General features: G+C 43.3%; 1 protein-coding gene across 8 annotated transcripts; it reads right to left on the bottom strand.

The window, feature by feature from the left end:
- Positions 1 to 257: 257 nt before the first annotated feature.
- mov10a (Mov10 RISC complex RNA helicase a) lies at positions 258 to 16,510 on the bottom strand. Of its 8 annotated transcripts, none has more exons than XM_059005142.1 (23): positions 16,407 to 16,510; positions 14,268 to 14,367; positions 11,751 to 11,813; positions 10,905 to 11,083; positions 10,277 to 10,515; positions 9,709 to 9,958; positions 8,983 to 9,120; positions 8,613 to 8,775; positions 8,360 to 8,511; positions 7,776 to 7,946; positions 7,482 to 7,629; positions 6,663 to 6,824; positions 6,150 to 6,253; positions 5,312 to 5,409; positions 5,100 to 5,198; positions 4,611 to 4,719; positions 3,795 to 3,912; positions 3,494 to 3,685; positions 3,200 to 3,274; positions 2,536 to 2,661; positions 2,172 to 2,260; positions 1,818 to 1,936; positions 258 to 1,636 (listed from the first exon to the last, which is right to left on the bottom strand). In XM_059005142.1, exons 3-23 carry the CDS (start codon positions 11,796 to 11,798, stop codon positions 1,575 to 1,577), a joined length of 2,841 nt encoding a protein of 946 aa, XP_058861125.1. In that variant the 5' UTR covers positions 11,799 to 11,813; positions 14,268 to 14,367; positions 16,407 to 16,510; the 3' UTR covers positions 258 to 1,574. The 8 variants fall into 8 exon arrangements, with proteins under 8 accessions (XP_058861125.1, XP_058861124.1, XP_058861123.1 ...); XM_059005141.1 differs by lacking the exon at positions 16,407 to 16,510 and adding an exon at positions 16,313 to 16,400; XM_059005140.1 differs by lacking the exon at positions 16,407 to 16,510 and adding an exon at positions 16,029 to 16,303.
- Positions 16,511 to 17,107: the final 597 nt, after the last annotated feature.

Raw genomic sequence — 17,107 nt, 5'->3', positions numbered from 1 at the left:
TAGTTGGGCAAGATAACAAGACTAAAATAAAATATAATTTCATCAAAAGTCAAGGGAGTTGAGTACTGGTAGTAATCGTGTTCTGGATTTGAAGTCTGAAAAGCCCAAGTTAACACTGAAGAGGTTTTATTGGGAGCGGTCTAGTTAATTGAAATCATGGTTAATAGACTTATGGATATAAACTATACCTGTGTATTCAGCTAACTTTTAAACTATATCCTAACACACACACACACAAAATAACACAATGAATGCCATTCTATGCAGAAACTTTATTAGCAGCAATTGCCAAAACCTCAGTTTCAAACAAACTAAACATCAACTAGGCTATAAAATATGAATTAAGTACATGAAAAATACATCAGGATCTGAAAGCATTTAAGATTATGAACACAAAAAAAAAATAAAAAAAATTGGGCACAGGGGAAGCACACAGAGACCTAAACAAAACTTGCCTATTTTGCTGGCCATAAGCAGAGTGCAAAACCAAGGCTTAAAATTACATCTCTGGATAAAAATACAATTTGTTCTTTTAATATAAAAATTAAGAGTTTAGAGAAAAGGTGCAACTGTAGCTTCTTGGTGCTTTTGGCGCTGTAGATTAAATGATCCGATTGGAGCTGGACCAGTCGAATGACCTACAGCACAGGAACTGGGATAAGCTGGATTTCAAAAACTCTTACATCACAAATGAAAGTGTAAATAAAAAGGGGTGTGGGAACAGTGATAACGAGACCAGTGTGAACATGTCTGCTGGTAACACACAAACCTCACCCTGGCTGGAAATATGAATTTAGATAAGTATCGTGAGAGATTAACAGGACCTTCACTGTACGTGCAAAAGCACAGACAGGTTCCACTACATCTCCCCAGATCCTAATACTATTAATAATTGTGCTGTTCTCTATCCAAGTTACATCACAAGTGGATAGCTCTGGATTTCTGTAAACATTCTGAAGCTGACATACAAACAGAGCTAAGGAGAGCTGCACTTTATTCAAATAAGAGGTAGGAGAATGGATTAAAAAGTCTTGGTTTTGCACGAAATTAGGACAACAGGGGTTGCCCTGGAAGAGTTTCAGAACTCCCCTCGAATGTTGCATTGATGTAAACGTGTTTGAATTCTTTGGTTGTACATCACTACGTCTGGGAAGGCAGGATTGAACATAAATCAAGGTGCTTTCAGTAGCAGCCGATTGTTTTTGGTCGTCAGTTTCAACTAAAAAACGTACCACTTTGTACCCAGCGGAACTTTGCAAGAGAAACTGGCATGTTGCATATTTCAAAATTAAATTTTTATTTTTTTTTAAAACCAGCTTTCAGTTGTCGCGTACCTCTAAATACCAATTCAACTGAAAACGGTCTGTTCCGTTTTATAAAAACCACCGTGACTGTTAGAGGCTGGCTGCATCTAATCTGCATTACAAGTGATTAACAAATCCAAAGCAGGGATAATAACAATAAAACAAGGAAAGGTGGTTTCAGTGCATTTCATTGGGTGTGCAGGCCCTGAGCTCCAGCGAGTCCTCCAGTCTCCAGTGTGTGTCTCATTGTATTCTCAGGGTGCCAGCGCTTCACAGTTCATTCCTCCACTCCGGCTCCTGCTGCTGCTGCACAGCACTTTCCCCGGAGGAATCTTAACATAAGAAAAGGAGATAAAAAATGATTCGCTTTCAAGGGGTCGCTGGGGTGGATATGATTCAGCTATAAAACCGCCACGGCAGGATTAACAACAGAAATAGGTGATTGATCTGTTCATTGAGGTACGCAATGATTCTAAACTGCTTCAAAAGGGTGAATTTAATGAAGACCGCTACCTTCAGGCTCTGCGTTGATATCGAGAGAGGCAAGCCGGGTCACAAGGGTCTCCTCCTCCTCCTCTTCAGTGAAATCATAGCCAGTGTAGCCGCCTCCTTCACTGCAGTATTGGATGAACCTGGGCAAGCACAGGCCGGGGTACAAGCAGAGACTGAGGATATGGATAGGAGCGACCGGCCAGCGTATGCAGCGCGTTGTGTGTGCAAATGCACAGTATGAAATCACTGTGCACCGGTTTAATGCAGCATTTCCATTGTATCGCAAGCTCAAACAGTGTACGCAAAAAAAAAAAACATTGTCTGGGGTGTACAGAAATGCTGGTTTGTAAAGCTTTAAGCCTGCCGTGGCCTTACCGTTGCCAGATTGGGTCCTTGCTGAGAATAAAGGGGTTTCCCACCACTATCAGAAGAGCCTTGGCCCTCGTCATTGCAACATTAAACCTCTGGGGGAGAGAGAGAGAGAGAGAGAGAGAGAGAGAGAGAGAGAGAGAGAGAGAGAGAGAGGGAGAGGGAGAGGGAGAGGGAGAGGGAGAGGGAGAGGGAGAGGGAGAGGGAGAGGGAGAGGGAGAGGGAGAGGGAGAGGGAGAGGGAGAGAGAGAGAGAGAGAGAGAGATGAGCTACCCTTGAATGATCACTAAAGTATGAACAACGGGCTTTGTTGCAAAAAGGGATGCTTCTAGCATTCCTAGGATCCACAGGATCAGAACCTAGCCTGTACCTTTGGGTTCTTGAGGAAGCCCAGCTTGAAATCCTCATCCATTTTGAGGTAGTCCATGCTGCTGCGCACCGTGGAGATGATGATTACAGTGCGCTCCTGCCCCTGAAACTCCTCCACAGAGCCCACCTGAGGAGAGACGCGAGGATGAACAATACAGCAGCAGCAGCACTGACCTTCAGCAGGACATCCGCAAGGACCAAGAGCCTCAACACACATCACACACACACACACACACACACACACACACACACACACACACACACACATCACACATCACACACACATCACACACACACACACACACACACACACACACGCGCACACACACACACACACATAACCTGAAATTAAATCTTCTTCCACGCAGGAAAACAAGGATCAGCGATAGCATTACTGGTGCCAATAGGAGGTAAAGCATGAATTCTCAAACCTCTTTAGTAATGATTGATGTACTGTAAAACCACGTGGCCGAGTCTATTCCAAGGAGTTGCATTGTAATAAAATTGATCATTTGGTGAGGGTAGCAATAGGTTAGGCATATCTAAAACTTTAATATCGGGTACTGGTCAGAGATCACAGCCCTGCAGAGTCGTGTGAAGGAAGTCCACCAGGAGCAACATCAAGACATACTTTAGACCAGTCGAGAGCCGGACTGTGGGCATACCTTCAGCTCCTTGATGTCCATCATGTTTTTCAGCTCCTTGTCAACAGTGTTAATTGCACTTCGGATTTTTTGAACCTGGTGATGAAGGGAAAGCTGTGTTAGTGCAGTTAATAAAAAAAAATGAACAAACTAAACTTAATTTGAGTGCACAAGAGCATTTGTAGCTTGCTGTTTAAAAATCAAACAGTAGTTCATTTAAACACTGCTGGAGGAACTGCTTTGAAAAGATGCCAGTAGTTGTTTAGTGTGCTTGCTGGGTTTGACGGAGTGACCAGCCCAGCAGCAGCCTGTTACCTGCTTCCTGTAGGGGGAGATGATGCCGATCTCTTTGGGAGAGAGTTTGCGGATGCCCTTCTTGCCCTGATTCTGCAGCAGCTTCTTGAGGTGGGACACAACCACGTCGATCTCGGACACGTTGAAGAAAGAAGGGCTGTTCCCTTCCCTCTCGTCCAGCCCCTGCACCCCGTGAAAAACGACCGGGAAGCCCTGCAAGCAAATGAACCTCCGTTCACATTCTGTCATTTACAAAGCAGCACAGCCAGCGAATGAAAACGCTGTTTAGCAGTCTTGAACACTGTGAGATACGCAGGGTTACCTTCTTGGGCAGGTTCTCCCAGGTGCAGAAGGAGTTTCTGAGAATTTCATCGGCAAACACCTGGAGTTCTCCATCGTAGAACAATTCGTTTGGGATTTTGAGGATCGCTGGGTGGGACCTGATTGACAAAAGGGATTCCCGCGGCTTATTACTCAAGAGGGCAAACTGAGGCTTTAAAATGCATCGACACCTTCAAAACACTCAATCAAAAATCAAAGACAAAGCCTCTAAGAAAGAGAAGCAGACACTCAATGATTTTATTGTACTTTATAACTGCTCTTATCTGTAATATGATATTCTGTAACGTGATACTCTGTAATGTGACATTTTATAATGTGATACTCTGTACTGTGATATTTTGTAACAATTGCAAGTCGCCCTGGATAAGGGCGTCTGCTAATAAATAATTAATAATAATAGAAAACATACAGTATATTGCCAATATGACACTTCTAGAAATACTAAAAGCAGCTTAATAAAATCCAATGGGTATTTCTACATTTAGCATGACTGAGCGTTTATGAGTCATGGATAAAATACAATACGTTCACTGTAGGTCAACAATGATCTCGCTGCAATAGGCCAGGAAGAGCTGCAGTTCAAAAGCTGTGATCCACTGAAGTTGATGCTTAATGCCAGTGAAGTCAATGTAATTCAGTGTAACTCAGTGTAATTCCATGGGCTAAGTGTATGGTTTAAAGACCTGCTATGAATAGAATTGGCTGGCCTATCCGCAGTGGGATTTCACTGGAATTTCCGCTTTTCCTTTTGAAGTGCTTCAGTTCGTGTTGACGCCCAGGTTTAGGACTCACTCACCTGTAGTTACGGAGCAGCTTAGTCACAAAGTGACTGTTGAACCCTCCAGTGCTGGAGTCCTTCTGGTAAAGACTGTTCTGCGTCATCAGTCTCTCCAGCAAGGAAACGCCTGAAAAGGGGAAAACACAAAGAACAAAAATGAAATGCTTCACAGCACAGGGCTTTACTGTGGCAAAGGACACTAACAGGCGCTGGGAGCTTCTGATGGTTAACAAGAAGATAGGTCCTGTTAACCATTAGAAGCTCCCAACGCCTACTACAATGTCCTTTGCCACAGTAAATCCCGTGTGTCAGTCCAGTTCATAAACTAAACCAATGGTGACTACGACATGGAAATAAATACGACGCACCTTGGAGATGCATTGTTAGAAGGGGTGTCACTAAAGCACGGATTCGAATGGTATGATGTGTAACTGCATTGGTTGGGTCGAGGCTTGAGGCACCACATGGTGTGGGGGAATGCCCTCGTTCCCAGCAGGAAGTCCTTACCCAGTCCGTGTCTTATTGCGAGCGGGGATCTTAGGATGGGTCCGAGCTGCTTTGGGTCTCCGGCTAAAACCAGCTGCCCTTGGTCTTTGTTTAACAACCCTGAACATTTCAAAAAAGAAAAGACGTGCGTTCATCAGAACGTTGCTCAAAATGAAAGATGCTATCCTGTCTGTAATCTATCCCGGGTGGGGTCACAAGAACAGAATCCCCACCTGCCACAGGGATGATGCATTCCGGTTCCACTGCGTGTCCGGCTTCGTCAATGAAGATGTGGGAGAAATGACCAGCAGGAATACCACCGGACACCAGCCTGATAGGATGAGAGAAGACATTGTGACAAGCTTCTTCAGATAAGGACGTGGTTTCTTTATTAATCCAACAGAATGTTACACCTTAGAATTGAAGAAGCAGCAAATATGTGATGTGATATCTAAAGGGTTAAAGACGATTGCGTGGTGTTGTGAGCACTGTGCGTTATCGTGTTGTGTTCTGAGCACAGCACGCTCTAGTGAGAACTGCTTGAAATGTGTTTCGAGAGAGATAGTTAGGACCCTGTTATGTCTAGTTTGAGGCGAAACTGCTTAATTAAAAACAACCCCTTATAAGGGAATCTTGATCTTTGAGAAAGTTCTATAATCATGCTGACGTGTTAATTTGTTGCTATGCTAATCCTGTATAAATATTGTGCTACCTTGTCAATAATCAAGACAGAGAGAGTGTTCATGTGACCGCTGCTGCTCTTCCCTTGAGCGCATTGTAATAAAGCGTCTTAAACTGCTACCGAGCGGAGTCATCAGTCATTTCACATTAAACGGGATTTACTACAGAATGAAATACAACACACAATGAAATAATTCTTCATCAGGCTGTGAATCTCTATTTCACTGAGTAAATGCCTTCTGTGTAAGTTTCATTTTCAATGTCCTCTTTAATATCTGAATTACTTTTGACCTTTGGAGCCATTACGTTCATGCACAACAGCTTGGTGCCTCGCGTGGCAGTGAGTAACCAAACTCACGAGCGCACAGCATGAATTCCTGACTCCCCTACCTGCCAGCTGTCACTACGGTGGTGACGAGGATCCTGTACTTCATCAGCACCTCCTTGGCAGGAAACACAATGCTCTGGAGACTGGGGTCCCAGTTAGAGCAGGGCTGCAACAGAGCACAGCAGAATGAAAATCAGATCCGCGCTGAAGACTAGCTGCAGGCTGCAGCAGCGCACCCTGACCATCAGAGAATGAAAAACAAGCAACGTTTCGTACAGTTTGAGCAGCAAGAACTACGAAGACTGGCTTTTCTGCAGCTTCCTGCCTGCTTCCTTACTTGCTGCGCTGTAGGTCAGCTCCATGACCAGTGATCTCACACTGGTAGACCATGCAAAGTTAGAAGCACACACACCAGTTAGAGCAGGGCTAGAATATACTTAAAAACACAACCAATCATTACTATGCTGCTGCTGCTGCCGCTGCTGCTGTTGCTGCTTTGAAGCGTGTGATTGGTCGATGACCCGATTCTGAGCTCGACTGTCCCGCTCCTATTGGACGTTATCCCCAGTGCATACCAGGATGTCTGCGGGGAGGTCCCCCGGGTCCCTGCTGAAGGCGTTGAGCCGGTAGATGGCGTGCTTGTCCACGTGCTGCAGCAGGCGCTGGCAGAGCAGGTCCGAGGCGCTGTTTGAGGGAGCGCAGGCCAGGATGTGAGAGTCTTTGAGAGTGAAGTGAACCTGAAAAACACACAGCGCTCCGTTTGTAACAGTGTAACTGCTTTTCGGCTAAAATGAAAAGGTGCAAACAAGCATAAAAGAATAGAAATCTATGAAGTCACAGACAGAGCGCAAGCAGATTTGTTCACCAAGTGCCGTCAGCAGGATATCAAATAAAATGAAACAAAGTGATCCTGCAAAAAACAAGGAAAGCAATGGACGACAGCAGACGCTTTTTAGGACTTGTGTTTAGGCACCTACAGCTCTGGCCAAATGTTTTGCATCACCCTGCAGAAGGCACTAATTTTGCTTCATAAAGTTGAATGAAACCTGCTGGATAATGTTCCGTTAACATATTGACTTGCATACAGCTTTGTAGTTTCTAGGTGATGCAAAACCTTTGGCCATAGCTGTAATAATTAACTGGAGACTCAAACGGAACAGACAATTCGCAAAATCACTGAACGTTGGGATAGCGCTACCTAAGCAAGACCTGTACGGCAGAGATAAAGACACCGTTATGAAAAGTAAAAGGATATTGGTAAATGAAAAAAAAAAAACGAGATGACTGCATGACATTTGTGTTGGAGTGCACGTTGTCTTTTGAGTATTAAAGCTCACTGCACAAGGTAGGAAGCGATGGCATTTGTACTGTGCTGGGGGGGCAGGAAGACTCACCTGTTTGATGGCTTCCACGATGGTGACAGTCTTGCCTGTCCCTGGAGGTCCGAACACCAGGAATGGAGCTGGTCGAGACGTTCCAGCCACGATACACTTCACAGCCAGGTCCTGCTCAGGGTTCCTCCCCAGGTTCTGATCATACAGTCTGTCCGCAGAGGAAAGCACATTACCAAACACCCATCGCAAACCGGCTGTTTTTAACACTTCTTATTGAAACAATTCATAAACAATCCAAAATAAAAAAGAGTTACATAAGTTTGAAAACAGTAGATATGTTTTGCAGATTGTTACCTCAGGTTCGGAATGGCCAGGTTGGTTCCCAGACTGCACCAGGGGAACAGGAAGTCCTTCAGGTCGTGCTTTACCGCCATCCCCAACGCGCGGTGCTGGAGTTTCAGCGGCAGGCGGTTAAAAGTGAACGTCACTTCGAACTTCATGTTGGTTATGTGCTTATTAACCAGCCTAGAAAGGATGAAATAGGATGAAGAGGGGTTGAGCACAAATTCTCTCCACCATTGCTGTTATAATCAATGAAGCAATCATTATTTCTTATAGAGCGCCTTTCAATCAACCTCAAAGAGCTTTACAGATACAAACAACAAAAAAATGAATAGTATACAAAATAATAAGATATGATAAAATACCCTTTAAATATTACATCCATTAAAATGATAAAAACATCATTTATAACAAAAAAATCATTTAAAAAATTTGTATAAAATCAGATGATACATTTTCCCTTTACTGGATGCGCCACTCGGGAGCCCCAAAAGGTTTTTTTTAATCTTACATTAAAAGCAGCGAGAGATGGCGCCTCCCGCACAAAATCATGAAGTGCTGCTTTCGCTGAATCTCAGTGTGTTTCAGTCTCTTACTTTTGGGAGAAGCCCAGCTTCAGTTTATCCAGCTGCACCGCATGCACCCAGCCCTTGTACTTGATGACAGGGTCCCCTGGGTCTTCACTCTCTGACGCTAGCAAGTAGTCCCCTTTCAAGACAGAGGGCCTGTTCTCAGCCACACCAGGCACCTGTGAAGACAGTGGCGTTACAGCGACAGACTTACACACACAATACCTCTGCCCCCCATCAAAGAGACAGCGCTTTTTAGTAGCGTGTTGATTGAGCTCACGTGAAGCACGAGGAAACGCTTCTGCTGGGGATCCGGGTACATGACAGCATTGTGCATGTCGTATTTCTTGATGTCCACTTCCATCTGGATCTCCTCCAGGTGCAGCAGTAGCTGGAATCGCTCTTTGTAGTTTTCAAAGTCCAACTGAGACTCGAGCAAATGCCTGAAGATGCAAAGCGCAGTGATGAGAGCCGGTATGGGCTCATTTTTGGCCGTTTTTTCTCTGGCGATTTAGCTCACAGTATTGCAGTGTTCCAGATGTCTTAACACACATTCTTTTGGAGCATCGGAGAGGGGAGGCCTTAAAGAAATCTGACCTCAAATGTCTGCTTTTCCTCCAACATGCAATCTGTCAGCGTATCAGACTTACCGCACTCTGCTCAGCTCCTGTTTCAGGACAGGGTATAATCTGTCGGAATCCTCCAGCCCCTGTTTCACCAAATCCTTCAAAATTTGGGGGTAGTCAAAGTTCGGTAATGGAACAACCTTCAGTTCAGGCTGATAATTGCTTTATAATCAAAAGAAAAAGGAAAAATAAATTACAATTCCAATACACAGACAATATATGAAACCTGTTTCAAAGAGGATGCATTAGCTAGACCTCCCTCTTAAATTCAATCCAAGATGCAGCTTTTTCATAAACTTCTAACCAGATTATCCAGACTCAAGATTATCCAACATACTTGCGCCCTCTATTACCAGTGGCCTGTTTCTGCAGGGCTCTGGAAAGTAATATTACAACAATATGCAAGGCTGTAAAAAGCCTAGAGTCTTTCTGCTGTTACACGTTTGAAATGTATACTGTATTAACATGAGAATTAAAACATAGCTGCGAGATGAATGCAATTTGCTTCAGTGAAACCAGGCATTACATTACTTGACTTGTAGTCCGCTGATATTGTACACATTTACAATTAATAACACAGCCGCACTTTGCTATGTATTGGGCTGGCTTTGTCTAAACGTGCTGTATGTGCAACGTCAGTTTCAAGCGCTCTATCCTCCTGTGCTAACGCAACCAGACCACACCAGCCCAGCCCCGTTAAGCACCAGCCTGTTTGTGCAGTGGAAACGCAGTGCTGAGACATCGATCTACCTTTCTGGTACAAGGCCCTCCTCCACCTGAATGTTGACTGGCCTCCGTATGGCGTTCTGGTAGGGTTTGTAAGGGGAGGTAGGACCCAGTTCCTTAGACAGGGCGCTGTTCGCCACCCCCACCAGCATACGCACAATGTAGAACGGTCTGGAGTCTCCAGAAAGGTGGGGTCTGAACTCGAAAACCACGGTGACAGGAAAATAGCCGTAATGGGAACTGAGACAGGAGACTTGAATTTTATAGGTGTCGCCTGAAACGAAAAAGATACAAATCTCATTGAAACAGAGTTCCCCCCCCTTATTGAGCGTTATTATCAGCTCTCTGACAGACTAATCTGATCTGCTCTCTTAACTACATCTGTGGAAAAACCCAGAATAACCAAGTTTCTTGTGTGTGAAAAGAAGGCACTCGTCAAAAACATCTGTCTACTTGACTTCCAGTTTTAGATTTCTGATTGTCCAGTTTTGAAGACAAAGAATTACAGCCTTGCTTTGTGGCTGATCTGATGTCCAGTAGCCTCCGTGTAACACCCTGAACTGCACTGATGGCCTCTATCCTTGACTCTTACCTCGATTGAGCAGGAGGGGGCAGGCCCTGGTCACCCTGTGCTCGTCTTTGAAGGTAAAGACATGCATCCTGCGGAGAGCCTCGTACAGGGTGAACTTCACCGGGTCCGGCCCCACGTTCTTCACAGAAATAACCAGGACGCGAGTCTGCTCAGGAGCGAAATCGAATTTCATCCTGCCCTCCGTGAAGGCATACTCGGAGCTGATCACAATCCCTCCTTTATCTGAGATGATACTGGATCTGCAGGGAAAGAAACAAGCAAAGAGACACCTCAGCACTCAGCAACACGTAAATATATTTATGTATAACAGAACAGCTGACCTCCACAGAACACTATGGGACAGCAGAGTCTGGTCTGAGTGATTCACCATGATCTAACTCCACTGTATATAAAGCATGGCACATGGACAGCCTCCACATACTCCCAGTTACACTTGATCCATTCTCTAGTTATATCTGTGATATGGCATGTGCTTTTGCCCTTTTCAGGCTTTTCGTTTATTTCGTTTTTTTAAACTCTTCATGATGTTTGCTTATCCAAACCGTACTGTGTCGTGTAATCCCAGGATAACAGGATCTGGAATCCCAATGAGAAAATGAAAACACAACGCAATGTGGGTGAACTGTACCGGTTCTGTCTCAGCTGCTGAATGATGGTTCTGGCCTTTTTCTTCCCCAGTTCTTTCGGCGTGGGAGTATGAGTCGGAGCTGAAGCAGGACCAGGAGAGGCTCCATTCATCCGCACAGGGCTGTTAGCAGGGGGCTGGTTACGAGGTCTTCTCCACTGGTCTCCAAAATACTCCAGAGACTTCAAAAGCAAAAAAGTTGGATTACCGTCAGGGCTAAACCTGCCGTGCCCCAGTGTGTGTTATCTTCACAGTGACTTACAGAAATGAGTGTCGGTGCTCTTTAAAACCAGCACCGGGCTCAGCAGTGTCACCTCAGAAAAGAGCAGAGGGAGCGAGGAGTGAGGATGAAAACACAGAACCGTCCACAGCTACATCACGAACTGTACTGGGGTGCAGGGTTTACTCTACCTGTTCTCTCCAGCTGGTAAACTTCACTAAACACATTTCTCAATACTAGTGAATTAGAGACGCCCCTTACAGCGAGGTATACAGCGAATGACAAAATCTGCCGAAACACAGCGAGAGAACAGGTGGGTCTGGGAGGTGAAAGATCACACTGTGTCATGGTTTGAATGAGGAAGGCTGCTCTGTGCTGGTAGTTCGGATTCTCCAGACAAACTCAAAGCCAGGTGAAGATCGATACGGAGAAGAATTAATATTCAATAAGGGTGCAGCTGAACCTAGAACGACCCCGAAGGATTGCCACCGCTATACAACAGTATTGGAAGTGTGGAAACGCAACAGATAGAAAGTGATGTGATCCAGCACTGCTGGACTGGGTGCACGTGGGAGGCAAGACTACAATGTGAAGAGGAACCACAGGGAGCCCCGTCTGTGTGGCTATACCTCGCCTTGACAGCTTTCTTTGGGATTGTCCTCAACTACAATAATCATCTGGAAAAGAGAACGCTAGAAAAGAGGAAGAAAACACAAACGCAGTTACACGACATGTAATCACCCAGATGTTTAACCCTTTTCATTGGACGTTGAAACTCTTGGATTCCAGCCTCTAAATTCACTCCCTATGTTATTCATTTGCTTTGCTGTTCCTTGTTAAATTATTTTTTTTTTGGCACAATCCCCCAATGCCACATTTCCATCCATGAAGCCACGGTTTGAAAATTGCACATTTGAGACCCGAGTAGCCAATGGGAATGCAGTCAAGACGTATGGAGCTATTGTGTGAACTACAATCCCTTGTGATATAATGCAAAGAAAACAACTGTGTGAACGATGTCTATAATTAAAATATTCAAAACATGAAAACCCATGTTCTTCCCAGAAATAAAAATATATACATTGATTAAAAAAAGTGGAGTGATCAAACTATTAAAGTGTATCTTGCAGGTCCAACACACCAACACATTTCTGTATAGATTTAATCAATAGAAATAAAACTATGCGGTTAAAAGCTATTAATAAACAACAAAGATATGATGGGTTTTGTGTGGTGTATGGCCACAAGCACTCAAAAAACGTACGAAAAGGTAAACACACCTGACGACAGCTGCTGAAAACATCGAAGATCAAGTCGAAGACCCAATTAATTTTAGGGAACTGGGGCCACAACTCTACAACACTGCATGGTTAATGTAATTTCCAAAATTCTAATGTGTTTGATTACCAATAATATACGCTTCAGTGTCTATACTCTGTAATTAGTTTAGCGAGTGTCTGTTATGGCCTTTAATACTCATTTTTGTCATATTTTGTCTGTGATCACAGGACACAGACCGTGACACTGTGAAATCTTTTCAAAGCCAAAAAATTACAAACATTACAATACTGTACAGCATACATAAGGATTGATAAGATGGCATTATTTAAAAGCAGATAAGACAACTTCAGCAATGAATATGGAAAAATAAACATTTCTTTACTCAACACTGCGTCAGTGGTACTCATTTTCTGATGCAGCAAAGTTGTTTCTAATCTAGATATACAGGTTTATAATCCAATAGTGTAATGCCAGAACAAATATTTACATGTTTTGTATCCGGATGATGCACACACAATAATTAAAGTCTCTAGATCATTTTAAAAGGGAGTGCTGATATTATGACACTAGGTTTCTGTCAAAAAAAGTAATGCAACAAATACTGTAACTTACTTACTCGTTAGGTAAGCAAGGAAATTAAGAAACACAGATAACCCACAGTGCACAAAACGACTTCCTCCTAGTGGGCGTTCAATAGCAATAGCCTGCGTTGTTTTAGGTGACATGAATTTTACAGCAGCATGATGAATCAGCTTTTCTGATAACCATGATCTTAAAAATTGCATCATAACGTCTTCCTAATCCCTGTGATACTCGACCCCTTTTCAATTCACTCTTATCCACATGATCACTGCAGCTAGTTTTATCCATTTTCGTTACTGTATACTGTACTCAATACGCACTTTCACAACAGCTTTGACTTGAAGGCGAGTTGTATTTTTCAGATCTTATTTTCATTACAAAAAAAAAACAACCTTGCCTTATTTTGGGCTAATACGGGCATATATATAGATCTGTGTGTGTTCATGGTGGTTTCCTATAAAACCTCAATGAGCGACATACAGGCAGAGAACTGTGACATGGTACAAAAAGGTTGTGGTTTTGGTAGACCTGGTCCGTGATCCACATTAATCACATTTTAGTGACCTATCAAATGTTTTTGTTTTTAAATAATCATGCTAATATTCTTAATAAACACTGCTGCATCCATTTCAGTGATAAAAAACCCCTGCAAGATACACTTTACGAAAGTAAGTTACGAGTCCAGTTTTCTAAGTTTTGACTCTGCCCTGTACTAAAGCTCCCTGTGACCCCTCGAGTTTGCACATGGATTAATCTGCTTGATGACTCACTCATGAGTTAAGCTGGTTCCTCAGTGCAGGAGCCACACCCACGGCAACAGCACCTAACAACAACAGAATGACTCAAGGCTGCCCAGCTTTAAATAATTACCTTTCCCTTGGTGGAGGTATAGAGAGAAGACTGTGATTACAAGGCCCTTCATTCTGCATTTACACAGAAGCATTCCCTGTTTGATATGAGATGAGATACAGACTGGTTTCATGGTGCAGGTGGAAATGTTGCAAACAAACCTCAACACCCTGGTCTTGATAATAGAGGGCAGCATGGATCACTGGTGATGAGAGGCGATCTAGAGGATTAACCTTTACTATTAATATAATGATCTGGGTGCTACAGGGAGTACCAGACTTACTGAAACAGGGCCCCTTGTTTCAAATGCATTTAATGCTGCGTCTGCCCATGGGTCTTTCCTCAGCGTCCCAACCCCGACCCAACTGGTGGGATACTGGGGGAGGTTTCCTCCAGTAATACCCACGCCTCGAAACTGTCCTCTCTGTACGTACCGGTGGATTGAAGTGTAGCGATCCCCTCTTTACTCTGACCTTGTTGTTTTTTTTCAAAGCGAACACAATGCAGGAGAAATTGGGCCGTCTGATTCCATCTCTGAAACAAAGAAAAAAAAATTATATATATATATATATATAATTTATAGAGAGAGAGAGAGGAGAGAGAGAGGACAGAGAGAGAGAGGAGAGACAGAGATAGATAGATAGATAGATAGATAGATAGATAGATAGATAGATAGATAGATAGATAGATAGATAGATTGATCACACTGTATATGATCTGAAGGAGATGAGGAGGGCTCTTCCCTCCTGGAAAGGATTCTCTAGCAAAACTCTAAGCAACTATAAGCAAGGCAAAGGTTAGATTTAGACAGAGAGTCTAACTCCATATTGGAACAATGTAACCAGCTGCCAATGACTGAAAAATATAACATAGGGACATGTAAAAAAATAAAAATTAAAAACAATCTTTGAACCTAGCATTCCAGCATTCTTCTGAATTAAAAAAAAAAAAACGTTTGGTATTTATTAACATTTCATCAATAGCAAACTCTATAGTTTTATTATCTCTGCTAGTGAGTTTGTCCCACAATGTTACACCATGCCCTCTGGTTTCTAGATACCCCTCTGCTATCGTTATGAAACGCACAAACCCTATACACCCATATAACCCGATAGAATATAAGGTATTATTGGAATTGTGGTTCTGAAATGTCACAATGAATCGAATAGTTTTCTGCCACGCCCCCGCTATGAAAAAACAAAAAACTTATAAACTCGAGTGAATGAGGAGAAATTAAAACCGCAGTACTTTTAGTTTTATAAATCAGAAACGGTCGGACTAGATTTTTATTTATTATTATTTATTTTTACTGATTTATCTTTACTACTTGGAAACAATCACTTAAAAAAACGGTACAAACTTTAATCATATCACCAAACAGCATCGCCGCAAGTCAAACTCAGCCACACAAGGAAGTAGCATTTCTACATAATATCTGAATAACAATAACACCATATTGTAATAACTCGATGCGGATTCGAGACAGGTGCTTTTATGATTGTATTAACTGGCAGCCCGACCCATGAAAAGTCTACCTGTCTCTGAATTCCTCGTTGTAGATGGATTTGAGCTCTTCCCTGTCATTTTTCTGGGTTCGTTCACTTCTTTCCAGGTGTTCTATGAACTCCAGTCCAGTTTTAAAATTGTCCCTAACGGTAGGCATTGCAGCTCGAGTTAGGCAGGAAAATAAATACTTTTTTGGTGTGTCTTTCACAGCAAGTTTCGCCAGTTAACACAGCTGTGCAACGTGTCCCACGCATAAATATATTAACCTTGTTTAGTGAACTCTGCACACCAGCGAACAACGCAGCGTCACCATTTCCTACCAACTACCCATCTTAGGAGAAACGAAAGCGAAACAACTCTGTGCATGACAGAAAAATGTACTGCACTCTCGTCACATCGGAGTTGATGGCCGGGCGTGTGTATCATTATTATTATCATTATTATTGCGTTGTTGTTTTTTTTTTACTGCCAGAGACATCGCGTATACATTTACTTTGAACTTACCGCCCCGGAAATGTTTTTTTTTTTTTGTTAACGGTATGAAGTAGCCGGTGACACTTTAACTACGGTGATGCTAAACCCGGTAGTTTGCTGTTTGCACGGGGTATGGCATGATGTTGAGACCGATAATAAAAAGCGATGTAGCGTATTATTCAGTGTGGATTGCATACAATAAAACTCGTGTTTACCTGTCGCCGGCCGGAGCGGCGTCGATACAGCTACATCTGAAAAGTTAAAATAAACACCGGCTTCTTATATTCAACATTGTATATTCAAATATTAGTCCGCTTTTGTAGGTGGGTTTCAGTCACACGGGATTTTTGAGGTCCGGGGTTCCCTGGAACGAAAGTTCCTAGGATAAAGGGGATTCCTCGGGGTCGGTATAGAATGGAACACGTCTTGTTTTACATACGGTTCTGTTTTTAACTGACTCTGTTCTGTACTGCTAGCTATTTCTCTGTTGCATGTTTACCTAGCCGTCGTTTTTAAAGCTGTTTTGTTGTGGTTTTCCCTAGTGACAGCCAGACTGAACCTTCAGGGGGTGAAAGACTTGACGTTGTAATCACCTATCAAAATATCTCTCTACGAGTCTTCTTCATACGTGAAATGCACGTCACACTGGCACTGGTTTCACTCCCTGGTTGTATGCTGACATCTAGTGGAGATGTGCAGACTCTAACACTGTTCAATTAAAAGTTAAAATGTATTTATTTAACCTGGCAAAAAAAGTCATCAGGAAATTGCATATTACACAATCCGCTCTGGAGTGGAGGGAGCAGTTTCTTAGATGAGGGAGCAGTTCAGTCTCCATGCCTCAAGCCTGCCCTGGACTGGAGGGAGCACCCTTTCTCTTAGGGGGTGAGGGAGCAGTTCAGCCTCCATGCCTCAAGCCTGCCCTGGACTGGAGGCAGCACCCTTTCTCTTAGGGGGTGAGGGAGCAGTTCAGTCTCCATGCCTCAAGCCTGCCCTGGACTGGAGGGAGCACCCTTTCTCTTTGGGGGTGAGAGAGGAGTTTAGTCTCCTGGAAACCAGGGATACATTGTAGACTACTGTCTACTGAGGGCCAATTAATTTCACATGTGAACTAAAACAAAACTAGGCAACAATGCCTTCGTACTGGCACAGAGCAGCTCAAAGAGTTGAAGTTTATATGCCAACACTGTGCTGCATGATATCACACTGTAGTTCACCCTCCTGCGGGTAGATCTTTCCAGTTTATCAGATAGACGAGACGATGTGCTCTATTTCATAATTATTTGTATTATGT

The sequence above is a fragment of the Acipenser ruthenus genome, chromosome 30 (genome assembly GCF_902713425.1).
Source record: "Acipenser ruthenus chromosome 30, fAciRut3.2 maternal haplotype, whole genome shotgun sequence".
Taxonomy (NCBI): Eukaryota; Metazoa; Chordata; class Actinopteri; order Acipenseriformes; family Acipenseridae; genus Acipenser; species Acipenser ruthenus.
This window is presented reverse-complemented; position numbering and strand designations above follow the sequence as displayed.

What these genes read in the sequence shown, in the direction of transcription:
- mov10a (XM_059005138.1), bottom strand. Translation starts at nt 15,496, where the DNA reads ATGCCTACCGTTAGGGACAATTTTAAAACTGGACTGGAGTTCATAGAA. An exon ending in TCGTGGAAGCCATCAAACAG is followed by an intron (nt 6,825 to 7,481) that starts GTGAGTCTTCCT and finishes TGTGTTTTTCAG; the next exon opens with GTTCACTTCACTCTCAAAGA. An exon ending in CGCAATAAGACACGGACTGG is followed by an intron (nt 4,720 to 5,099) that starts GTAAGGACTTCC and finishes TCCCCTTTTCAG; the next exon opens with GCGTTTCCTTGCTGGAGAGA.